A 24,429-nucleotide genomic window follows, 5' to 3' on the forward strand; every position below is an offset into this window, starting at 1 on the left:
CTTAGGCCTGCGGGACGCTGATTACGTGCTTCGACTTGGCGGGCCTGGGCCAGGGGACCGGATCCGCCCCTGGGGAGGGTGGTGGGCACGGGCGACAGCGCCCTCCACAGCCCCCCGGGCCTGGGAAAGTGAGGCCGGAGGCAGGCCCCATTTCCTCACCCAAAATACCACTGTTGGGAGAGGCTTGCCGGAGGGAACCGCCTTTTCCCCACCCCCTTGTCCTGCTCGGACACTCCTCGTTGCCAGAGCAACTCCCCCACCTCTAGTGAGCATGCTCAGTTACCGGAACAACTCCCGCCCCCTGTCTATCAACCTCTGCACCCTCTCTGAACCAATCCAAGCCTTTGACCTCTACAGCTACCCCGCCCCCTAATCACCCAATATAAGCTGGTGCTCTCCCCTAATAAAGCTCTCTCTCTCTCTCTCTTGGTTTTCCACACCCTCAAAGAACCGTGTCCCGCCTGCTCCTTCTCGCCGCCCTCCTTGCACGCCTCCGCCGGGGACTAGGGCCCAGTCCCCCGCCTCGCCCTCGCCTCCGGGTAGGCCGTTTGCCTCCATTGAGGTCCTGGTTTGTGGTTCCTGGTGTTTGGCGAGAAGAGTGCACAGAAGTCCTTCCAACAGAAACTTCCTGCTCTCTTCTCCTAGGATAGGGCTTACCTGCCTTGCTCCTTGGTGGACTCTCAGAGGCTGGGCTGGAGTGTCAGTGTCAGGTGTGCACAAGGTCTCTGGAGACAGGAATGCCTGGTCCTCTGGGCTGGTTCACACCAGGGGCATAGCTACTATCCCAATCTTCCAGCAGTACAGAAGCACACGGGCCCTCGCACACACATGCCTGCACATTCACACACATTGGCATTCATGCACACGCTGCACACAAACACACATCAGCACACACATGCATGTACACATACATCAGTACACATATGCGTGCACATGCACACGTGAGCACATATGTGCATGCGCACCTTGCACACATCAGCACACATGCATGCACATCAACACATGCATGCGCACCCACACACATCAGCACACACGTGCATGCACACTTGCACACACATGCATGCACATTCACACACATTGGCACGCATGCACACGCATGCACACAAACACATCAGCACACACATGCATGTACACATACATCAGTACACATATGCATGTGCATGCACACACGAGCACATACGTGCATGCGCACCTTGCACACATCAGCACACATGCACACGTGCATGCATGCACATCAACACATGCATGCGCACCCACACACATCAGCACACACATGCATGTACCCATACATCAGTACACATACACATGTGCATGCACACATGAGCACATATGCGCATGCACACTCTTGCACACATCAGCACACATGCACACATGCTTGCATGCACATCAGCACATGCACGCGCACCCACACACATCAGCACACACGTGCATGCCCACTTGCACACATATGCATGCGCATGCACACATTGACACACATACATGCACACTCAAACACATTGGCACACACATGCATGCACACATACACACTGGCCACACACATGCACACATGTTCACATGATGCTCACACACATTATCAATACAAATGCATGCACACTAGCATACATAAGTGCATACGTGCATGCAGACATACACATGCATGCTCACACACATCGGCACACATGCATGCATGCTCACATACACATCAACACATGCACACACACAAACACACATGCACACACACCCACACACCTTGGCACATGCATCTGTGCATGCATGCATGCTCACACACATATCTGTGCAGTCCTTTTTGGTGTTAAGTGCAAAAGGCCTGCCTGCAGCAGGAGTCAGACAGCCTTGGATTGAGTCATCCAGTTTTAATCCAACCCCTTTTCATCTCCTTGTGGCTCATTTGTATGACCCCCAGGTCAGATGGACGAGGCTCTCGCTAGAAGCTCCTGCAAGGGCACTGCTGCCTTCGGGACATCCCAGTCACCAATGGGAAGGTGGACACTCAGACACCATCTCAGTCGGTCTCCTCACCTGTAGAACGTGGAGACGCTGCAGCACCACTGTGGACTTGCTATAAGGAGAGTGTCGACATCATAAACAAAGGTGCTTGGTAATAGGAACTAGAGTCTCCGTGTTCAGGGAAGTCCACAATCCTGCCTGCCTGTGAGTCTCAGCCAGGGCTCTCCGCACACCGCGTGTGGGCTGAGGCTGTGAACGGACGGGCGGAGCACCCTGGAAGCCACACCCCGGCTTAGCCCCTTGCGGGACACTGATTATGTGCTTCAACTTGGCGGGCCTGGGCTGGGGGACCTGATCAGCCCCTGGGGAGGGTGGTGGGCACGGGCGACAGCGCCCTCCACAGCCCCCCGGGCCTGGGAAAGTGAGGCCGGAGGCAGGCCCCATTTCCTCACCCAAAATACCACTGTTAGGGGAGGCTTGCCGGAGGGAACCGCCTTTTCCCCACCCCCTTATCTTGCCCGGACACTCCCCGTTGCCGGTGCAACTCCCATTACCACCAGTGCGCATACATTGTTGCCAGACACCGTTACCGGAGCAACTCTCGCCCCTTTTCAATCAACCTCCGCGCCCTCTCAGAACCAATCCAAGCCTTTAACCTCTACAGCTACCCCGCCCTCTAAACGCCCGATATAAGCTTGTACTCTCCCCTAATAAACTCTCTTGGCTTCTTCACCCTAAAAGAACCGTGTCCCGCCTGTTCCTTTCTCGCCGCCCTCCATACTTTGCACGCCTACGCCGGGGACCGGGCCAAGTCCCCCGCCTCGCCCTCGCCTCCGGGAAAGAGCCCCCGCCACCGGTACCCTCCAAGCAATCCTGAGAGCCTAGGATTTGGCAACCGGCCGCCACCTCCCCCCCCGAGACGAGTCAACTGCGACCGCAGCCCCTCACACACAGTGGGCGCGGTGGGCGCGGATGGGGTGGAGTGCGGGCAGGGTGCTGCCTTGAGAGGTGGAGGTAGAGCCCATCCTGGGCTGATGGGGTCTTGGTGGCCATCCTGGTCATCCGAGGAGGCAACGCTGGAGGGCTGGGGTGCTGGGGCTTTCTCTGGCACCCTGCTGGCAGGAGCATTTGGCTCTGGGCTGCTCTGCTGTGCCCTTGGTCATGAGACCACACGCTGTCTCCATGAGTGAGGGTCCTGGGCGAGCAGGGGCAGGTGCTCCTGGTGGCCAGGAGGAAAGGAACTCCTGGACCATAAACCGCATCCAGCTTTGCTGAATTTCCTCTCTGGAGCACCTGTCAGCAAGATCACAAAGCTCTGCTCAGGCAGCTCCCACAGCCTGTGGGGGCCATGACACCTTCCGAGATCCCCAAACTCCTGTCCTCTTTCTAGAAGCACTGTGTCCCCAGCCCCAGTCCCCAGGTAGCCCCCAGGCCTGGGAGGAGCCGGCCTAGGAGTCCAAGGAGGGGTCTGAAGGAGTAGCAGGGCCTGGGGTCTCCAACAGGCAGGTGACAGTGCAGATAACAGTCCTCTCCAGTTTGCAGCCGAGACAAGTTCCTCAAAGCCTGTCCCAGAGGGAGCCCACCTAGGGCAGCACGACGGCTGAGGAGGTGTGTGGGGGTGGCCAAATCCAGACACTTTTTAAGGGTGTGCCCTCCTTCTGGAGCCAAGCCAAGATGCCCTCATGTGCCGATGCCTGGTGCACCCCCTTTGCCCGAGTCTGCACACACAGGCGGCCTCTGTGCTGGCAAAGGGAAAGGAATGTCTGTGCACACCCTCACCCTCAGTCCAGCCGGCCCCACACCTCCATGGGGCTCAGGCCCTGCCCACTCCACCTCCTGCCCCTGGCTCTGTCTGGTCCCAGCCTGGGCACTGGGCATCTGGGATGTGAGTGCAGCCGCCATAGCCGCCCTCTCCCTGCCCCAGAGTGAGCTGCGTCTCCCCGGAGGCTTGGCCAGCACACCTGAGCCCAGGTCTGGGCACCCAGGAGGGACCTGGGGCTGCCTGTCGGACCCACCTGAGCCCTCGGTGCTGCCCTGATCCCAGGGATTGGCTCCAAGGAGCCCGTGTCACTGAGTCAGGTGCCCACCTCCAGCTGCCCACGACATTGGGACCGACAGGAGCCCAGAGCTCAGGGACCCTGCGGCTGGCTCCAGGGGACACGGGCATCTCCGTGTCTAGAGGAGAAGGAGGGAACCCCCAGCTGGTCAGCTGACCGCCCGCCCTGGCTCCCGTAATCGTCACTAAGAAAGGCTTTGCTGACGACCGTGTTTGCCCCGGCTCCCTGCTCAGCCCCCACGTGCTCCGGGGGGACCAGCGGCTTTTGGGGAGACAGCAGCAGAGGCACCATGAGCCTCAGCGAGGAACGTGTGCAGAAATTCCTCGACGAGAACCCCGGCTTCACGGACCAGTACTTTGGGAAGAAGCTGAGCCCCGAGCATGCGGCGGCGGCCGGGGCAGAGGGGAGCCTGGCGGGCGGCTCCAGCTTCCGGGAGCTGTGCCAGCTGGAGGAGAGCAAGGCCCTCTTTGAACTCGTGCAGGACATGCAGGAGAGCGTCAACATGGAGCGCGTGGTGTTCAAGACCCTGCGGCGCCTGAGTGCCCTCCTGCACGCCGACCGCTGCAGCCTCTTCATGTACCGGCAGCGCAATGGCGCGGCCGAGCTGGCCACACGGCTCTTCAGTGTGCAGCCCGGGCGCGCCCTGGAGGAGTGCCTGGTGCCCCCCGACGCGGAGATCGTCTTCCCGCTGGACATCGGCATCGTCGGGCACGTGGCGCAAACCAAGAAAATGGTGAACGTCAAGGACGTGGCCGAGGTGGGTTCTGGAACGAGCGGGTCTCCCGGCTGCCTCTCCCGGGTGCCGTCTGTGATGTCCAGGTTAGGGTCATCTCGTTCTGGACACAGGTCCTCAGAGGCCACGTGGGCTTGGCCAGCCCCCAGCCACCCCTCCTCACAGAGACCACACTGCGTCCTGCTGCCCACCTGGCCGGCCCTCCACACCTGTGCCCTGGGGCCCACCTGGCCGGCCCTCCACACCTGTGCCATCCACCTGTCCATCCCAGGTGGGCGTGGAAGGTCCCCACCTTGGGACCATTTTCACTTTTGGTGGAAACGAGGCTGCTGGGGAAGGGCACGCTGCCCCCCACCCCCCACCGGCTTCCCAGCTGTCAGCCCGTTGTCACACACACGACTCATCAGTGCGATTAGGCCCGAGCCTGGGGCCCAGGTGGGGGCCTGGCCGGAGCTCGCAGGGAGCCCTGCCCCAGGTGCCCTGAGAAGGCGTCTGGACCTGGGCAGTCCCTCCACCAGGACGCCCTAAAGACAAGGACGTGGGAGGAAGGGGCCAGGGCAGGGCCCGGACGGAAGGGAGAGCAGCGTGGGTGCAGTGTGGGGAGGGGAGGGGGCTCGTGCAGACCGCGGGGAGGGGCTGTCCCTTGTGCTGAGGGGACCATGAGGCACTGAGATTCTTAGCCAGGAAAGCAGCAGAAACGGGGTTACCGGTGGGAGAACACACCAGCTCCGAGGGAGGGCGGATCTGGGGTCAGGTGAGGATGTTGTGAGCTGCTCGGGGAGTGGGTCGGGGTCTGGTCTGGGGCAGGGAGGAGAGACCGAGAGGAGGGGTCTGAGGCGGGGGGCCGGGAGCTAACCCTCGGGCTGGGCGTGGCCGGTGGGAGGACAAGGTGATGTCGGCTTGGGGTGCCATGGACATTTGGGGCTGTGGGGCAGAGGCTCAGGAGAGACTGAGCTGGAGGCTGGGAAGGGGCCATGGAAGTGGGCAGGGGTCCTGGGAAGGGCTGGGGAGGTGGGCAGAGGCCCCCCGTGTCTTTGTCTGGTCAGCAAGCAGGGCCCAGGGCTGCAGAACCCTGAGGGCACTGCCCGTGCGGACAGTCCCCCGGCGAGGCCCCCAGCCCCCTGGTCCTGGAGAAAACAAGGACCCCTGTGCGTCGTCGTCTTCCTGGCAGCAGCTGCAATCCTCTTACGCACATCTGCTGTAAATAAGCAGCGACCCCAACGACCTGAAGATAATCTCCGGGATTAGCTTTGTCTTCACTTCCTTTTTAAGAAATGGGTCACCCGAGAATCAATAAGAGGAAACAAGGGGACAGGAGCCTGGAGGAGCAGGAGAACACCGTGTTTGCGTTCGCGGCGGTCGTCTCCTTTCCCTTCCGCAGCGTGGGGAGAGGAGCTGCCCCTGCCCGGGCCTGGGTCCACCCGGGCCTCCCTCAGAGGCCCCTCGGCCAGCCCCCTGAGCCTCACCCCCACGTCCCGACGCCTCCACCTGCCCCTCGGCTCGGGGTCTCCCCCTCTTGGGGCAGGGATGGCGTCTGCCTCCCCCCCGCATGTGAGGACCCTGAAGGAGGGTCTCTCGTTTGCCTCAGATGCAGCGGGACAGAGACCAGTCAAACCGCAGGAGAGCAAGCGTCCCAGGCCCCGCTCCGCCCGCGTTCCCGGGCTCCCGAGTGGGCTCTGTACCCCATTCCCACTGCAAGAGATGGAGGCAGAAGGGGGGCAGGAGCCTGCACCCCGACCCCCACCCCCAGCCTCCTCCAGGCGCGAGCAGTCTGGATGGACAGACAGACGATGAGCACAGGGGCGGAGGCAGACTGCCAGACCCCAAAGCCCCACGAGGCCTCTGCTGTCCCCACCAGGCCTGCGGGGCTGTGCTATGGGGTGACAGGCTTCGCCCCCAGCCCTCTGTGCCCAAGACCCTGTGCAGCTGTGTGGTGAGGGGGCTGGAGGGGAGGCTCGGGGGGCAGCTGCCCACAGCCGCAGAGTGGCTGGGCCAGACCCAGACCCAGGCTCCGGCTCCCAGCGGCCCCCCTGCTGCTCGATGGTGGTCTCTGAGCATGTGGGAGCGGAGAGCCCCACGCTCCCTGCCCTCTGCCGCCCTCCGCCCAGGCTTCTCCCCCGGCCCGTGGCCATGACCGGCTGTCCCCGGAGCCCTGGAGTCCCCATCACGAGGGCCCGGCCCAGCCCTGTCGCCATTGGGGGGACCAGGGAGGCAGGATACTGGGGACACGGGCTACCCCGGGAAAGCTCCGTGGAGCAGGCCCGCGGGTGGCAGGGCCGGTGGAGCCAGGCGGGGGCTCGGGGGTACCCAGGTGGACGACGGCACTGGCCGGGCCTCAGGCCGTGGAGACGCAGAGCTCGGAGCTTTTGGGGACGTTACTGGACTTGGAGATCCAGGGGTCCTGAGGAACGGGACGTGCCGGGGGCCCATGGTGTCCTCTGGGGAGCGGGAGCAGCAGGTATGGCCAGGGGCCAGGTGCCGAAGACTGGACCAGCTGCACTTTGAAGCCTGGAGCAGCGGCGAGCCCCCAGCTCTGCAGTCCACGGGCCACAGCGAGCGGCAGGGCCCCGGGGGACTGCGGTCTGCGACCCGGTCGAGACACCCGTGGTGGGGGTGCGGTGGAGGAGCCGAGATGTGCAGGCAGGAGCCTGGGGAGCGTCAGTGTCAGGGCACAGGGAGGGGCCTGAGGGACCCGAGGAAAGCCTGGGATTTGGCCAGCCGAGGCCCTCGTGTTGCTTTGTTCTCACGCGTTTCTATCACAGCACCCCAGGAGGATTTGGGGCGTGAAGCTGGGGGGGGGCTGTGGACTGTGGGGAGGGGGGTGGCTGGGGTCCAGGACTCAGAGGGGAGCAGGGACGAGCCTGCAGGTCTGGGGGAGACCTGGGCAAGAGGGTGGTGTGTTTACACCTGCGAGCCGAGGCTGGAGCCAGGCAGAGGGGCCCGGAGGTCACGGGCCTCCGGCAGGGAGGTCTGGAGTGGAGCAAATGAGGAGAATTTGCGACGGAGGAGACCCAAGTCGGGAGACATTCCTGGGGTCATTCACGACCCTCCAGGGCAGCCGAGGGGGGCAGGGTGCCCGTCAGGCCTCGCCAGCTCCGCTCAGAACCAGCTGCTGAGGGACACGCTCGTCACCAGCGCCTGCCCGGCGACCGCCGCAGCCGTCCGGCAGCCCTGGCCTTGCTGAGGCTCTGGCACCACCCGGGTCGCGGAGACACTGCCCTTCCAGGCCCGGGGGCCGAGGGAGTGGGGCTGTGGGGCAGGCGGGCTCTGCATGCGGTGGCCTCGCCAGGCAGCTGGACGGTGGCAGGAGCCGGTGCAGCGGCTTGAGGCGTGGTCGGGAGGCAGCGGGAGAGCAGCCGAGCAGAGGATTCCTCAGAGGATCTGGCTGCGAAGGCGCCAGGGGAAAAGGACAGAAGTCAGGGGAAAGCACGAGGACTTGGGGAGCCCTGCAGTGCCAGGCGAGTGGGGACCGGGTGGGGAGGGGGCAGAGGGGGCCTCGGCGGCTCTGCTGTGTCCTCGGTGAATTGGGGGCTGCAAGGGCTGTGGGGACGGACCAGTGAGGGGTGTCAGCCAGCAGGTCTGTGCAGCCGTGTGTCCCAGGAACGCTTGGCTTCCCTGCAGAGGCGCCGTGAAGAAACCCCACCCCGGGAGGGCCCAGAGGAGGGGGCGTGAGAGGCAGACGAGGGGAGGGTCAGCGTGGCAGCTTCCAGGAAGAGAGGGCGGGAGGGGAACAGACCAGGCCGTGGGTGCTGACGGCGAAGGGGGCCGACGTCCACGGAGCCCACGAGGACATAAAGTGCCCTGCGACGGGCACCTGGGGGCCGCGGGTGTGAGACGAGCCCCTCCCTCGTGGCCGCCCCCGGCTCGCCTGGTCTGAGCCGCATGGTCACTACGCGGAGAGGGGAGGACGGGGACGGGGCGGCCCCTGCCCTCGGGAGAACATCCAGCTCTCCGCGTCCCGGCAGCCTCCTCCCGCCTCCTGTGGCCAAAACCGTGGCACGGCCGCCCCGCGGCTCCCTGCGCCCTCAGTGCCTGCAGTGAAGAGACCTGAAAGCTCCTTTCGCAACACCTGAGGGTGCGCAGAGGCCGGGGAGGGGCCTTGTCGGACGCCGGGGCCGCCCCACCTGCTGCACAACCCCAGCCCCGGCGTCCGACCCCCAAGCTGTCCACCTGGGTCACTTGGGCCTCCTGTAAAGGCCAAACCGGAAGGGAGGGTCACGGTCGGGGCCCCCTGCGGGCTGAGCTGGAGCTCGGCTGGCCGGTTCCTGGAGGAGGGGGCCTCGGCGCCCCTCGGTTACCCACCCCCAGTCCGGGAGAGGCCATGGGTGGGAAGGGGAAGGTGCGGAACCAGCCTAGGGGCTGGGAGGTGAACAGACATCTCCCCGTGGGGGACCCGGGGGCTGGTGACAGATCCCAGGCGGCCCCTCCCCGACTCGCCGGCTGCACTCGTCCCAGTTAAGGCATCCCGCAGAGGAGCCCCCAGTCAGACCTGGGCTCGTCTTTCAGCTTTCGGAGAAAAGTGTGGGCTGGGAGGCAGGGGCTGGCCCAGAGGGTGGGTGGGCTAGAGGCCAGAGGAGAGAGGGGTGGGCAGGTGGGGGTCCGGGGTTCCAGGATTCAGAGTCCAGGGGCTGGAGGCTTGGGGGTCACTGGCTCCGAGGGGGGCACTGAGGATGGGCGCCGTGGCACCCAGGGCCAGGTCAGCACCCACGGCCCAGAACCATGACCCGACATGCCCAGTACCAGGTTGGCCAAGGGACGGGGTGCCCAGCTGCACGGCTCAGGGCTCAGGGAGCCCCCTCTGCTCCCCCACCTCTCAGTGCCCCCACTTCAGCCCGTTTGCCGACGAGCTCACTGGGTTCGTGACGAGGAGCATCTTGGCCATGCCCGTCATGAACGGCAAGGACGTCGTGGCGGTGATCATGGCTGTCAACAAGCTCGGCGGCCTGGGCTTCACGGGCGACGACGAAGACGTAAGTGTCTGGAGGTGTCCGCTTGGCCTGGCCCGTGTTCACGTGGGGCTCCTCGCACACTCCACAGCACATATGTGATGGCTCTGCCTGCACGTGGTGTACCTGAGGGGCGTGAGCCCTTCAACCGCGTGTCTTCTCGTGTGCACCTGGGTGTGCTTGTCTGCCTGTGTGTCCTCTTGTGCGTGCCTGGGTGTGCTTGTCTGCCCGTGTGTCCTCTCATGCGTGCCTGGGTGTGCTTGTCTGTCCGTGTGTCCTCTCGTGCGTGCCTGGGTGTGCTTGTCTGTCCGTGTGTCCTCTCGTGAGTGCCTGGGTGTGCTTGTCTGCCCGTGTGTCCTCTCGTGCGTGCCTGGGTGTGCTTGTCTGTCCGTGTGTCCTCTCGTGCACGCCTGGGTGTGCTTGTCTGTCCGCGTGTCCTCTCTCACATGTGTCTGTGTGTGCACATTTTGTCTTGGCCCCGTAGGCTCACCTCTGCCCCCTGACTTTCTCCTCCACGTCTTTTCTATCTTTGCCAAGCAGGTCTCCATGTGCCTTCTTGCCTGCCCGTAGCCTGCTTGTGCAAGTCCGTAGCCTGCTTGTGCAAGTCCATAGCCTGTTTGTGCAAGTCCACAGCCTGCTTGTGCAAGCACGCCTTCCCAGGGTTCAGGGGGCCCTGTGCAAATGCAGCTCCTCCTCCAGGTGGCTGCGAGAGCGTAGGTCTCTTCTGCAAACACATCTGGGTACACATCTGAAATCTGGAAATTTTAACTCCTACTTTTGTAATTCCCATTTCAGGTCTTCTTGAAGTACCTGAATTTTGCCACCTTAAACCTGAAGATCTATCACCTGAGTTACCTCCACAGCTGCGAGACACGCCGAGGCCAGGTACCTGCAAGGACCGTCCAACTGTGCTGGTCCTCCCCTTCCCTGCCCCCTGCCCCCCAGCCCCTGCCCCCCAACCCCCCTGCCCCCCAACCCTCCTGCCCCTAGCCTCCCCGAACCCCAGCTCTGCCCTCCAGAGCCCCAGCCTCCCAGCCTCCCAGCCTCCCTGCCTCCCCAGCATCCCAGCCTCCCAGCCTCCCTGCCTCCCAGGCTCGCTGCCTCCCAGCCTCCCTGCCTCCCTGCCTCCCCAGCATCCCAGCCTCCTGGCCTCCCAGCCTCCCTGCCTCCCAGCCCCCCAGCCTCCCAGCCTCCCCAGCATCCCGGCCTCCCAGCCCCCCGGCCTCCCTGCCTCCCCTGCCTCCCAGCCCCCCAGCCTCCCAGCCTCCCTGCCTTCTGAGCTTTCCTGCCTCCTGAGCCAGCCAAGATGCCAGGCGTCAAGATCCCTCTGGGGGTCTCTGTGCAAAGACGTGGCGTTGTGCTCTTCTGGACAGCTTCCCAGGGTGGCTGCTCGGAGGTCAGGAGGGGCTGGCTGGTTTCTGTGGTGTGCGGAGCTGCAGGCCTGGGTCTCCTCCGGAGCTGTCCACCCTGACTGGGCCCGGCCCAGAGCGCGTGTGGATTGTAAATGAGCAGCTGGACCGGCGGCCGGGTCTCTGCCCTGAAGCTGCTCCCCGGGAGGGTGGGGCAGGCGAGCCCAGCAGACGGGGGCAGGGTGGGGTTTTCGGGCTCAGCCTCTGGGGGTGTCGAAGGTGGCAGTGGTGTCACACTCCCCCCTGTCCTGCGGTACCCCCTGCCTGCCCTGAGGCTCATCTTGGAGCCGCTAGAGGAAGCTGAGGCGGGGGCTGCCTCCTGGTCCCGAGGGGAAGCGCGGCGGGAGGTTTGGGGGAGACCCCAGCCCCTCTGAGGTTCTCCCGGCAGCAGCCCATGAACCCTGTGGTAAACCCAGGGAGGGGCGCCCCAACCCCAGCCCTGAGAGCCTCCCCAGCCAGGATGGGAGAGCCAGCGGCTATGTGACAAGGGGAAGCAGGGCCGGGCAGGGTGCGGACGGCCCCGGGAGGACGGGCTGGAGTCCCCGGGGCTGGTCCGGGACCTGGACAGGGACAGCGGGAGGACTGCAGGGCCCTGGGCCCGAGCCCCGCCTCTCTCCTCCACACGCCCTGCTCTCGGACCCCCGCCTGTCACTCGGGGTGCACCTGTCATCACCACACCCCGAGGCACAGGCAGACAGGCCAGCCGGCGTCCAGCTCCCCCTGCCTCCCAGGGACCCCGTGTACGGCCCCCTCCCTCCATCACCCGCCACAGGGGCTCCGCTCCCTCGGCCGCCTCAGGCCAGTCGTCCTGCCTTCCAGCTCCCTGACTCTTTCTTCCTCCTGTGAAAATTTGCTGCTGAAGGCATCTAGTATTTTTCTCTTTTTTCTTTTATTCAATTTTTTAAAAATTAGAAAAGTTGTGACTTTACAGAAAAATAAAACCTACAGCCTTCCCTTTTGCTCTGTATTGTTGACACTGAATTAGTGTGATACTTTCGTTACAATGCATGAGAGAATATTAAGGTTGTACTATTAACTCTAGTCCATAGTTTGCATTAAGTGTATTTTTTTCCATATCCCACCTTACTATTAACACCTTGTATTAGTGTGGTACATTTGTTATAATTCATGGAAGAACATTCTTGTACTATTAACTATATTCCATCATTTAATGTTATATAATCCTATGTTTTATCTTTTAATTTTTATTCTAGTAATACATAGATGACCTAAAATTTCCTCTTTAAAACGTCTCCTTTTATAAATGTGGTTAAAACACATTTATAATTCATTGTTGTTAATGACACTCAGAATAATGTGCTATCATCACCACCATCCATTTCTAAAACTTTACAATCAACCCAAATAGAAATGCTGAACAAATTATTCATTAGCTCCCCATTCTCTACCCCCAACCCACACCCTAATAACCAATTGTCTAGTTTCTAACTCTGTGAGTTTGCTTGTTCAAATTATTTCGTATCAGTGAGATCTTGCAATATCTGTCCTTCATGTCTGGCTTTTTCACTCAGCATTATGCCTTCAGGTTCGTCCATGTTGCCACGTGTATCAGGACTTCTTTCCTTGTTTGGCTGAATACTATCCCACCGTATGTCTGTACTACACTTTGTTTATCCATTCATCATCAGTTGACGGACACTTGGGTTGTTTCCATTTTCTGACAGATGTGAAGAACGCTGCTGTGAACATCGGTGTGAAAATGTCTGTTTGAGGCCCTGCTTTCAGTTTTGGGGGGTATACACCTGGTAGTGGGGCTGCTGGGTCTCATGGTAATTCTATACTCAGCTTCCTGAGGAACCACCAGCCCATCCTCCACTGTGGCTACAGCATTTTACATCCCCACCGCAGTGGATAAGCGTTCCTGCTTCTCCACATCCTCTCCAACAGCACTTGAGTTTTCTCTTTGTTTTTTTTTAAATAGTAGCCGTTCCAGTGGGTATGAAACGGTATTTCATTGTGGTTTTGATTTCCATTTCCTTGATAGCTAGTGGTGTTGAACATCTTTTTACGTGCTTTTTAGCAATTTGTATATTCTTTTTGGGGAAATGTCTACTCAATTCTTATGCCCTCCCCCCCTTTTTTAATTGGGTTGTTTGTCTTTTTATTTAGTTGGAGGATTTCTTTATACATTCTGGATATTAAACCAGAATATGTGATTTCCAAATATTTTCTCTCATTGAGTAGGTTGTCTTTTCACTTTTGTAATCAAGTCCTTTGATGCACAGAAGTTTTTAATTTTGAGGAGGTCCCATTTGTTTGTTTTTTCTTTTGTTGCTTGTGCTTTGGGTGTAAAGTCTAAGAAACCGTTGCCTAACACAAGATCCTAAAGATGCTTGCACACATTTTTTTTTAGATGTTTTATACTCCTGGTTCTTATTTTGAGGTCTTTGATCCATTTTGAGTTAATTTTTTTATGTGGTGTGAGATGGGGCCCCCTTTCATTCTTTTGGATATGGACTTCCAGTTCTACCAGCCCCATTTGTTGAAGAGACACCATCTTCCCAATTGAGTGGACTTGGCAGCCCTTGTCAAAAATCAGTTGGCCATAGACGTGAGGGTCTATTTCTGAGCTCTCAATTCAATTCCATTGGTCAGTATGTCTGTTCTTGCGCCAGTAACATGCTGTTTTGACCACTGCAGCTCTGTAATAAGCCTTGAAGTCAAGAAGTGTGAGTCCTCCAAGTTCCTTCTTCTTTCCAAGGTGATTTTGGCTATTCAGGCCCCTTCCCTTCCACATAAATTTGACAATTGGCTTTTCCATTCCCACAAAGTAGGCTGTTGGAATTTTTATTGGGAATGCATTGAATCTGTGAATCGTTTTGGGTAAAACTGACATCTTCATGATATTTAGTCTTCTAATCCATGAAAGCAAACTGTCCTTCCATTTGTTTAGGTCTTCTTTGATTTCTTTTAGCAATATTTTGTAGCTTTCTGTGTAAAAGTCTTTGGCATCCTTGATTAAATGTATTCTGAGATGTTTGATTCTTTTAGTTGCTTTCATAAATAGAATTTTTTCTTGATTTCCTTCTCAGATTCTCCATTTCTAGTATAGAGAACCACTACTTATTTTTTCATATTGATATTGTACCCTGTCAACTTTGCTGAATTTTTTTATTAGCTCTAGTAGCTTTGTTGTAGATTTTTCAGAACTTTCTATATACAGAATCAAGTCATATGCAAATAGTGAATGTTTTACTTCTTCTTTTCTGTCTCAGATTCCTTTTATCTGTTTTTCTTGCCTAACTGCTCTGGCTAGAAATTCCACCAAAATGTGGAATAACAGTGGTGACAGTGGGTACCCTTGTTTTGTTCCTGATCTTAGAGGGAAAGCTTTCAGTCTTTCACCATTGAATAGGATGTCAGCTGTGGGTTTTTCACGTATGCCCCTTATCATGTTGAGGAAGTTTCTTTCTATTCTTATGTTCCTAAGTACTTTTATCAAGAAATAATGCTGGATTTTGTCAAATGCTTTTTCTGCATCAATTGAGACCATCATGTGTTTTTTCCCTTTGTTTTGTTAATATGGTGTATTACAATAGTTGATTTTCTTATGTTGAACCACCGTTGCATATCTGGGATAAAATTCACTTGATTATGGTGTATAATTCTTTTAATATTCTGTTGGAATTGATTTGCTGATATTTTGTTCAGGATTTTTGCATTTATATTTATAAGAGAAATTGATCTGTACTTTCTTTTCTTGTAGTATCTTCATCTGGCTTTGGTATTAGGGTGATGTTGGCCTCATAGAATGAGTTAGGAGTGTTCCCTCCTCTTCAATTTTTTGGAAGCATTTGAGCAGGATTTGTATTAATTCTTCTTCAGTGGTTGGTAGAGTCACCTGTGAAGCCATCTGGTCCTGGGCTTTTCTTTCTTGGGAGGTTTTTGGTCACTGATCCCATCTCTTTATTGTAATTAGTCTGATAAGGTCTATTTCTTCAAGAATCAGTGTAAGTTGTGTGTTTCTAGAAATTTGTCCATTTTATCTAGGTTGTCTGATTTGTTGGCACACAGTTGTTCATGGTACCCTCTTATGATCCTTTTTATTTCTGTGGCATCAGTAGTAATGCCTCCTCATTTCTGATTTTATTTGTTTGTGTCTTTGGGTCTAAGGTGAGTCTCTTGTGAACAACATGAAATTAGATCATGCTTTTTTAGACATTCTGCCAATCTGCGTCTTTTGATTGGGGAGTTTAATCCATTAACATTCAGTGTAATAACTGTAAAGGCTGTACTTATTTCAGCCATTTTGTCATTTGGTTTTTATATGTCATATCTTTTTTTGTCTTTCTTTTCCTTTATTGCAAACTCCTCTTATGTATAGTTGATCTTTTTTTTTTTATGTATCTATCTGATCATTTTCTCATTTCTGTTTCTGCAAAATTTTTAAATACTTTCTTTGTGTTTACCCTGTAGTCTATATAACATAACCTACATCTCTAACATACTAATTTAAGGATACCAACTTACCTTCAACAGCGTATGCATACTCTGCTCCCATATCCCCCTGCTTCCCCTCTTTATGTTGTTTTTCTCCCACACAACCCCTTTATATTTTTCATGTCTGTTATCAGGAAATATGACTTTTTCCTGTTCAGTTGTTCAATTCTGGCTCTTATAGGAGTTAAAGAGTAGAGTTGTACATTGAGGAAACAGTGCTGTTGGGTTGTGCATTTACCCTTTTAGTTACCCTTACTGATGATCTTCATTTCTTCACATTAATCCAAGCCACTCTTTCCTGTATTTTCCTTTCAGCCTGCAGGATTCCCTTCAATATTCTTGTAGGGCAGATCTTTTGTTGATGAACTCTCTGTTTCTTTTATTTGTGAAAACTTTAAACTCTCCCTCATTTTTGGACAATTTTTCCAGATAAAGAATTTTTAGATCTCAGTTTTTCTCTTTCAGGACCTTGAATATATCTTACCTCTGCCTTCTCACCTCCATGGTTTCTGATGAGAAATTAGTCTTATGGAGGCTTCCTTGTATGTGGCGAATCACTTTTCTCTTTCTTTAAGAATTCTCTCTTTATCTTTGGCAATGGCATTCAGATTAGTATGTGTCTCAGAGTAGGTCTACTAGGATTTATTCTGTTTGGAGTACATTGCACTTCTTGGACATGTATATTTATGGCTTCCATAAAAGTTGGGAAAATTTGGGCCATTATTTCCTCAAATATTTTTTCTGCCCCTTTTCCCTTCCCCTCTCCTTCTGGGACACCCATGGCATGTATATTTGTGCACTTCATGCTGTCACTCAAATCCCTGAGACACTGCTCAATTTTTTTTATTCTTTTCTCTATCTGTTCTTCTGCCTATATGATTTCAAATGTCCTATCTTCTAGTTCACTGATTCTTTCTTCTGTCTGTACATATCTGCTATTATATGCCTCTAGTGTATTTTTAGTCTCTGTTGTTGTGCCTTTCATCCCCATAATTTCTGCCATTTTTCTTTTATACTTTCAAATTCTACTTTATGCTCATGCATTGTCTTCTTAGTGCCCTTTAGGTCTTTATCCATATTTTCCTTCATCTCCTTGAATTGATTTAGGAGATTTGTTTGAGCTTCTTTGATTAGTTGTCCCAAATTCTGTGTCTCCTTTGAAGTTTTAATTTGTTCCCTTGATTGATCCATATCTTCCTGTTTCTCAGTTTGGATTGTTATTTTTTGCTGAAGTCTGGGCATCTGATTATCTTGATGAGTTAACTCTGAAGGTCATTTTCTCCCCCTTGTCTAGGTTTTTATTGTTTACTGGCTTTGTGTTAAGGTTCTTCTGTGACACTTGGTCCAACTTATTCTAGTCTGTATTAACTGTTGAGATTCTCTCATCTCTTCTTCATCTGATTCTTGTCCTGGATTTGTGGGACAATTTTTAAGATTGCACTTTTTGTGCAGTTATTTCACCTCCAGGAGAAAGTTTCCTTTTCTCTGTTCCTTCTCTGGGAATCTTGATCTGTTCTGTTTGTTTTCATGCAGAATTTTCTCCCCAGATCCTATCATTTGTTTAAATTCTCACCTTCACTCAGTGTCCCCTTTTCCTTATACTTTCCAGTTTGGGGACCCTCCTGTCTTACAGCTATTCAAATTAACCCTTTTTTTCCTATGAGGCTTTTCTGCCCTCTTTTCTTCCCCATTAGGGTACCCCACTCCAGAGAGCCATATGGGGACACTCCAGAAGAGTCCATTTTGCATGTCACTGGCCCAGTCAACAGAAAGTGGATTTAGTAAGTGCACTTCTTGCCCGCAGCTCTGCTGTTCTCCCTTCCCCACCTCTCTTTCTCTCTCTCCCTCTCTATCCATCTCTTTACCTTGGGGGCCCTTTTGTCTGCAGCATGACTTAACAGCTTGGGCTCTGCCCTGGGTCTCTGTGGACTTGGGTCATTGTGCCTGGACAGATGAGGGGTTCTGACTTGCTGCTGTGGGTGGCTCTGAGTCTGTGTCCACAACAGGAGGGACCCAGGCCACTGCCTCTGAGTAACTCCAAGGTGCCTGGGACCGAGTGCAGGGTGGGTGTGGACCGATGGGTCTGGGACAGAAATTTCCCACCTGCTTTTGTAGATTATTTTTCTTTTTCTCCATTCAGCATTTGTGGAATCCTTCTCCAGTCTCTATCACCCTCCAACTAAGCAAGTGGGATTTGTCTTTTCATTAGCTAATTCCAAGGGAAGACTTTTCCAGGGGATGTATTATGTGGCCATGTTGATGATGCTCCTTAGTATATTTTCAATCTCTGTTATTGTGCTTTTCATCTGCAAAAGTTCTGTTTGCTTCCTTTTTAAAATTCCTAATTCCTCCTTCTGTTCATGAATCATCTTCTTGCTTTCCTATGTCTATTCCCATGTTTTCCTTTATCGCACCAAACATATTTAGGAGGGTTGACTGAATATCTTTGATGGGTTGTTCTTATGCCTGTGCTTCCCCTTTTTGTTACTCTAAAGGGGCCATCTCTTCCTGTTTCTTTGTACGACTTACGATCTTTTAGTTGAGGTCTGGGAATGTGCTTATCTTGATGGGTTAATTCTGAAGTCAGATTCTCCCTCTTGCCCAAGGTTTTAGTGTAGACTTGCTGTGTGTTAAGGCTCTTCAGCACTTAGCCCAGTTCATGCTGAACCTTAGGAGCAGCTGTGTTTAGGTCCACGCTCCTCAGGTCGCTCTGAGCCTGCATCTTGCTCTGGGCATGTGCAGTAACTTTCAAGAACTCCCCTGGATGTGGGACTGTTTCCCCTGCAACAAGGACTTCGTCTCCTAGCTCCTTCTCCTGGGACCCTGGGCTGCGCTCTGTTTTCATTTCAGTTTTTCCTCCCTGGCAGCTTCAGTCAGCTCAGCTGCACTCCTGCACTCGTCCGCCTTTTCACTGCAGCTTTCATCCCTGCCTCTGTGCCATGTCCCCCCCTTCAACTAGGCTTTTCTGCCCCTGGCAACTTCCAGGTTGGAGGCCCCAGACCCGCGCCAGTCTGTCTTCCATGGAACCAGAAGGAGTTGGCACACAGACTCCAGCTGTTTTCACATAGATGCACCCAGGGTCCTAGACTGGGAAGGCATGTGAGTTGCCACGTTGCCACCACAGGTTGACCGGGCCACAGAGACGTGCATCTGAATGTCCCCAGTCGTCACTGTGAGTTGCACAAGCTGCCGTGTGCATCTGAGCCTGGGGGAGGGACCGGACTGGTAAAGTTGTCCTGATGCCTTCCTATCATTTTTAGGTATTTTTTGGTTTTTGTTATTTTCAGTGTTTGTTGAGTTGTTCTCTGGTCTTGATCCTCTTCCAGAGTTTTGAGAAAGTTGACTCTGCCCTTTTTGATGCTGCATTCTCCAGCACACCTTATTGCCCCATCTCAGTGCTGTCTCCTCACTGAATCACTGTTACTCTCCTTAAGTGCAGTGGCCAAGGGATGGGAGAATATCCTTATCCTTAGAAGACATGCTCCGAAGTACGGGGTGGAGGGGCAGGATGTCTGCCCGACTTTTAAAGCGGTTCAGCAAAATAATGTGTGTGTGGGGTGTGAGTGTGTGGAGGGACACAAAGAGAAAGAGATGGGGCATGCACAAACGTGCAACAGGAGGTTGGGGCACAAATTTACCCTCACTCTCATATCCTGAAAACTTTTAAAAACTTTTAAAGATATAATGACTTTATTGAAATATAATTGACAAGCCAATTCACCCAATTAAATGTACAATTCACTGGTCTTTTAATAGCTCCACCACAGTCACTTTCAGCCCTTTCGTGTTGCCCCATTAGCACAGTCACTCTCCATTCCCCCAGCCCTAGGAAACCACTACTCCTTTTCTGTCTTTATAGACTTGCCTATTCTGGACATATAAATTTTGCATGTAACTTTTTAAAAATAGACCTTTATTTTTAGAACAGTTTTAGATTTACAGAGGAATTGAGAAGATAGTATAGAGCGTCTTGTATATATTCCCCCCAAACCTACCCTACACACAATGCCCCATTATTAACATCTTACATTAGTACATTTGCTACAGTTGTCTGTTACAATTACATTAATCAGTTGAACATTAATGTATTAATTGTACTAATTAATTGTAAATTGAATACCATTCGTAACTAAAGTCCATACTTTACTCAGGTGTCCTTGGTTTTTACCCGGCACCCATTGATCCCATCCAGGGCACCAGGCTGCACTTACTGTTACAGTCCTGACACTCCCTTGGCTTCCGCTGTTTTTGACCGCCCTGGACAGCTTTGAGGAGATCTGCTCAGGTGTCCTGTTGGATTCCTCTGCTAGTATTTGTCTGATGTATTCCTAATAATCAGGCTGGAAGGACAGGTTTCTGAGAGGAAAATCACAGAGGTAAAATGCTGCTGTCATCACACACCGTGTCCAAAGGTGTATCACACCAGGCTCATTACTGTCGGTGCCTCGGTCACCTGCCTGAGGCTCGGCTTGTCAGGTGCCAACGTGGCAAGTCGCCCTTTCCTCGTCCTTACCAGGCTGAAGGAGGGTGCTGTGCGGCCCCCACTCCAGGAGTGGGGAGTCAGGCTCCCTTCTTAGGGGGGCATCTACATAATTTATATGGAATTCTTTTGCAGAAGAGATTTGTCTCTTCTTCCCCATTTATTAATTTATTCAATCATTTATTAGTATCAAAATGGACTCATGAATATTTATTTTACTTTATGTTTACTTTATTTTGTTGCTTAAATAGCTCCAGCTTTGGCCGTGTTGACTGTTTTCAGTTGGCCTCCTGTGCCCCTTCGGCACACGTTCCGTCAGTGCGGGTTTTTTTTAGCACTTCTTAACTTTCTGGGCCTACATCATGCTTGTGTAGACACATATGTTCTAAACGTAACATCTGAATCTATACCGAGTTAAACACGAGCTCATCCTGATGTCGCCAACCCTAACCCGGGACCACACAAGTCACTCTAGCCTCTCCCCTTGCTGATCCGTAACCCCCTCCGGCCCTGGGAGACCCGCCCCCCCCCTCCCCGTCCATTTACGTAACTGCTCAGCTCAGGGCACGCGCATACACAGTATCAGGATGGTGAACACCCACATCCCCATGGGGGCAACTGCCCACTAAATGGGAAGTCTTATGTGCAGCTTCTTTTGCCTTTCATCTAATAGAATTCATTCCCATCCAAAGTCACATAGGTGAAGCACCTTTTCCCCACTGCAGGTGGTGTCAACATTTCTGACTCAGTTAGAGTCTCCTCACAGTCTGCATTCTTTCCTGAATCCCCAACCATTAGGGTATTCCATTAGAATGATTTTTTAATTTGCATAAATTAAGGTTCACTGTTTTTGTGTTGTAAAGTTCTATAGATTTTGAAAAATGCATAATGTCATGTATCTACCATTACAGTATCATACAGAATAATTTCACCACCCTAAAAATCCCCTGTGCACCACCCATCCCTCCCTTCCAACTCAAACCCCTGGAAACCGCTCTCCTTTTCCGGAACGTCATTGAACTGGAACAATACAGTTGGAGCCTTTTCAGACTGGCTTTATTTCACTTAGCAACATGCATTTAAGCTTCCTCTACGTCTTTTCATGGCTTGATAGCTCAAGCTTTGCGGTCGCGTCTACTGCTTCGGGGGGGGGGGGGGGATGGCGGCCGGTTGCTGAACCCTCGGCTCTCGGCGTTGCTCGGAGGGTACCGGCGGCGGGGGCTCTTCCCGGAGGCGAGGGCGAGGCGGGGACTTGGCCAGGTCCCCGGCGGTGGCGTGCAAGGTGTGGAGGGCGGCGAGAGGAAACAGGCGGGACGCTTTCTTCAGGGGGGTAAAACCAAGAGCCTTTATTTAGGGGTGAGCACAAGTTATATAGGCTGGCATAGAGGGCGGGGGTTGTTTGAAAAAGGGGCGGGAGTTGCTCTGGCAACGGTGCATGCGCACTGGCGGTGGCGGGAGTTGCTTCTGGCAACGGTGGTGGCGGGCAAGATAAGGGGTGGCGGTTTTTCTCTGGCAAGCTTCCCGTAACGATTGTATTTTTGGGTGAGGAATTGGGGCCTGCCTCCGGCCTCACTTTCCCAGGCCCGGGGGGCTGTGGAGGGCGCTACCACCGCCCGGCCCACCACCCTCCCCAGGGGCGGATCCGTCCCCGGCCCAGGCCCGCCAAGTTGAAGCACGTAATCAGTATCCCACATGCACAGTCACACACTACAACACACTCACACAATCTCATGCATTCACACACACAATTGCAGAGGTGCTCACACACACTCAAACAACATACACATGCCCCCTGAGAGGCAGACATTTTTCTAAGACCTTGACTAAGTGTCATCACCTTTGATCCTCTAGCAGCCTGGTGAGGTGGAATCATCATTACCTCACTTTACAAAGGAGAAAACTGGGGTCTTTGAAGTTCCTCCCAGAACTGGTGAGAGGTGTCCTGCACCCTCACCCCACGTGCATTGGGGCAAAGGGACCAGATTCTCTGCACTGATGAGGCTCTGCTGTTCCTTCCTCCTTTTCCAGGTCACTAGCAATGGTACACTAGGTGCTCAGCCACCTGCCGGGCAGGTGAAGGGGACATCAGCATGGTGGACATGCATGAGGGGTGTGGAATTCCAGCTCTGTCCTTAACACAGACACCTGCAGATTTCCAGGGGCAGACGGCTATCAGGACCTGCGTTCAGATGAAGTCTGTGTTGGAGCTACATATTTCATAACCACTGTTCAGTCCCAAGCATTTTGAGCACTTGGGTGCCAGGCACTGGGTGGGGTTGGGTGCTCAGCAGTGGGTGGAGAGCTGTGTCCCTGCTCTCACAGAGCTGTGGTCAGGCAGGAGAGACAAGGCTGCTTCCTGCGAGTCTTGGGAATGAGCTGGGGATCTACGAGGGAGAGTACCAGGGTGCTCATGGGGGTCTTTCTGGGAGGTGACTTTGGTTGAGACCCCAAGGAGGAGGAGGCTCTGGGGCTAGGGGAACCAGCCTGTTGCAAAGGCCCCTAGGAAGTCAGAGGGAGCACGAAGGGCACTGGAAGGTGAGCAGTGGAGGCAGGTGGGTAAGATCGGGTCCCCCTCCAGAGCCTTGTACCCCAGTGGCTTCCTATGTTGACCAAGATTCACACCCACAAAAGGCTATTTTATATCTCAACGTATATACAACTGAAACTAAAGTTTCACAAAACTATGGGCAACATGGCTATGCAAGACGTACTCAATATTCTATTCCATTTTCTTTTTTTAAGAGTTCTGATCTCAAACCCACTAAAGTTTAGTGTCTAAATTGACCCACGGCCCACAGGTGTGTCACAGATCATAGTGCCAGAATGTCACCCAAGTGCAGGGGGAGACTGGGGGGGAGCTGAGCAGGAGCGGGACAATCCTCCAAAGATTCTGAAAGCTCCATGGAGTTTCCACCACGGGCAGAAGGAGGGGGAGGAGGAAGGGTGCGATAGGCACCAGCCACAGAGGGGCACAGCGGTTTGGAACAGACAGGCAGGAGCAGAGCCACGAAGGAGGGGCTGGAGAGGGAGCAGAGAGTGGGGTCAACGCCAGAGGTCCAGAGAGAGAAAGTGAGGATGGGAGGTTGTGAGGAGAAGGGGGTGGAGGTGCGGGGGAGGGAGGCCAGGGAGGGTCAGTGTAGACACTCCCTGAGAAGAGAGATTAGAGATAAGAGAAACTGGAAGTTCATGGAAGGCACCAGGGAGAGGAAGGGGCTGGAAACACCGGGTGGAGAGAGGCTTGTTGATGGAGGGGGGCCCAGAGGAGATGGAGGCATCAGATGAGGGGCATTAACAGGAGGAGGCTGATCCCAAGGAAAAGAATTAAGAACAGGATGCTGAGGGCAAAACGCAGACACTGGGTTTGGGGGGGGGAGGGTGCGGCATGAAAAGGCTGTGAAAGCCTGTTGGCCTCCATGTGGGTCCTTGGTGAGACAGCTGGTGGTGCCAACCAAGTCGAGCCATCAGTCCCCCAGGCCCCCACAAAGGAGCTGAGTGGCCTACGTGAGCCTCAGGCTCCCCACCCGGTACTGGAGGGGATCATCTCACCCCCCTCACTGGCTTCTTGTTTATGGGCCAGGTGAACATGGCGCTTGGGAGCCTGGTGCTCTGGAATCCCTGAGTGGACCGTGGTCTTTGTGGTTTATCTGACAAGGCGGACGTGGTCTGGCGTGTCCCACCCACCAGTGGAGCTGGTGCTGTGTTGATGTCCACTCTGGTCTTGGGGTTGAATGGTGATTGGATCATCCATCAGTTGCAGCTGGAGGTGCAAGAATTCATTTTTTCCTTGGTTTCCTGAGGTGGACTGGGTATTGGCTGGTGGCAGCATAGACTGAAAAGAGGAGCGTTTGCTGGGCCGGGAAGAAGGGACGCCTACAGAATGAAGGGTGGGGGTGACCAGAAGCCCCCAGTGCAGGCGCAGGTGCAGGCAGGCTGAGCGCTGAGGCACAGAAGTTCTGGGCATCTGTGGGTCTCGGACGCAGAGGCAGAGGGTTTGTCCAGGGCCCGGCCACGGGAGAAGCTGTGATGCGAGTTGAAGGCATGTCGAGTCCAGTGGTCATGGCTGTTTCACGCAGGCCTCGGTGTCTCCAGGATGGTGGCAGAGCTGGGGATGGAGAAGGAGCTGAAGGCTGAGGTCACCCAGGTTCACTGGGGGCGGTGACGGGTGTAGCCAACGTCAGAACCCGTGGGGAGGCCTGGGGTACACGCGGGAGGAGCCGTGGTCTGAGGTTGGGGGCACACAGACGACTCCTCCCAGGCTTCAGGGCAGCATGGGGAGCGGGCAGCCTCCAGGTGAGGTACCACAGGTAAGTGGGCTTATCAGGGCCAGCCAGGCCTGAGACGGTGACGGGGGGAAAGCAGAGAGCCCCAAGGGAGGCGCTGACAGGCAGGAAACCAA

At 54.5% G+C, this 24,429-nt stretch overlaps 1 protein-coding gene across 1 annotated transcript in view; it reads left to right on the forward strand.

Moving 5' to 3' along the window:
- Positions 1 to 4,293: 4,293 nt before the first annotated feature.
- The window catches only part of PDE6B (phosphodiesterase 6B), a 39,277-nt gene continuing 19,141 nt past the window's right edge, over positions 4,294 to 24,429 (forward strand). The window contains exons 1-3 of the mRNA XM_037828873.1: positions 4,294 to 4,761; positions 9,555 to 9,707; positions 10,479 to 10,568. Coding sequence (XP_037684801.1) covers positions 4,294 to 4,761; positions 9,555 to 9,707; positions 10,479 to 10,568 — 711 coding nt within the window. The remainder of the gene's footprint in view (positions 4,762 to 9,554; positions 9,708 to 10,478; positions 10,569 to 24,429) is intronic.

Source organism: Choloepus didactylus, chromosome 3, assembly GCF_015220235.1.
Source record: "Choloepus didactylus isolate mChoDid1 chromosome 3, mChoDid1.pri, whole genome shotgun sequence".
NCBI lineage: Eukaryota > Metazoa > Chordata > Mammalia > Pilosa > Megalonychidae > Choloepus > Choloepus didactylus.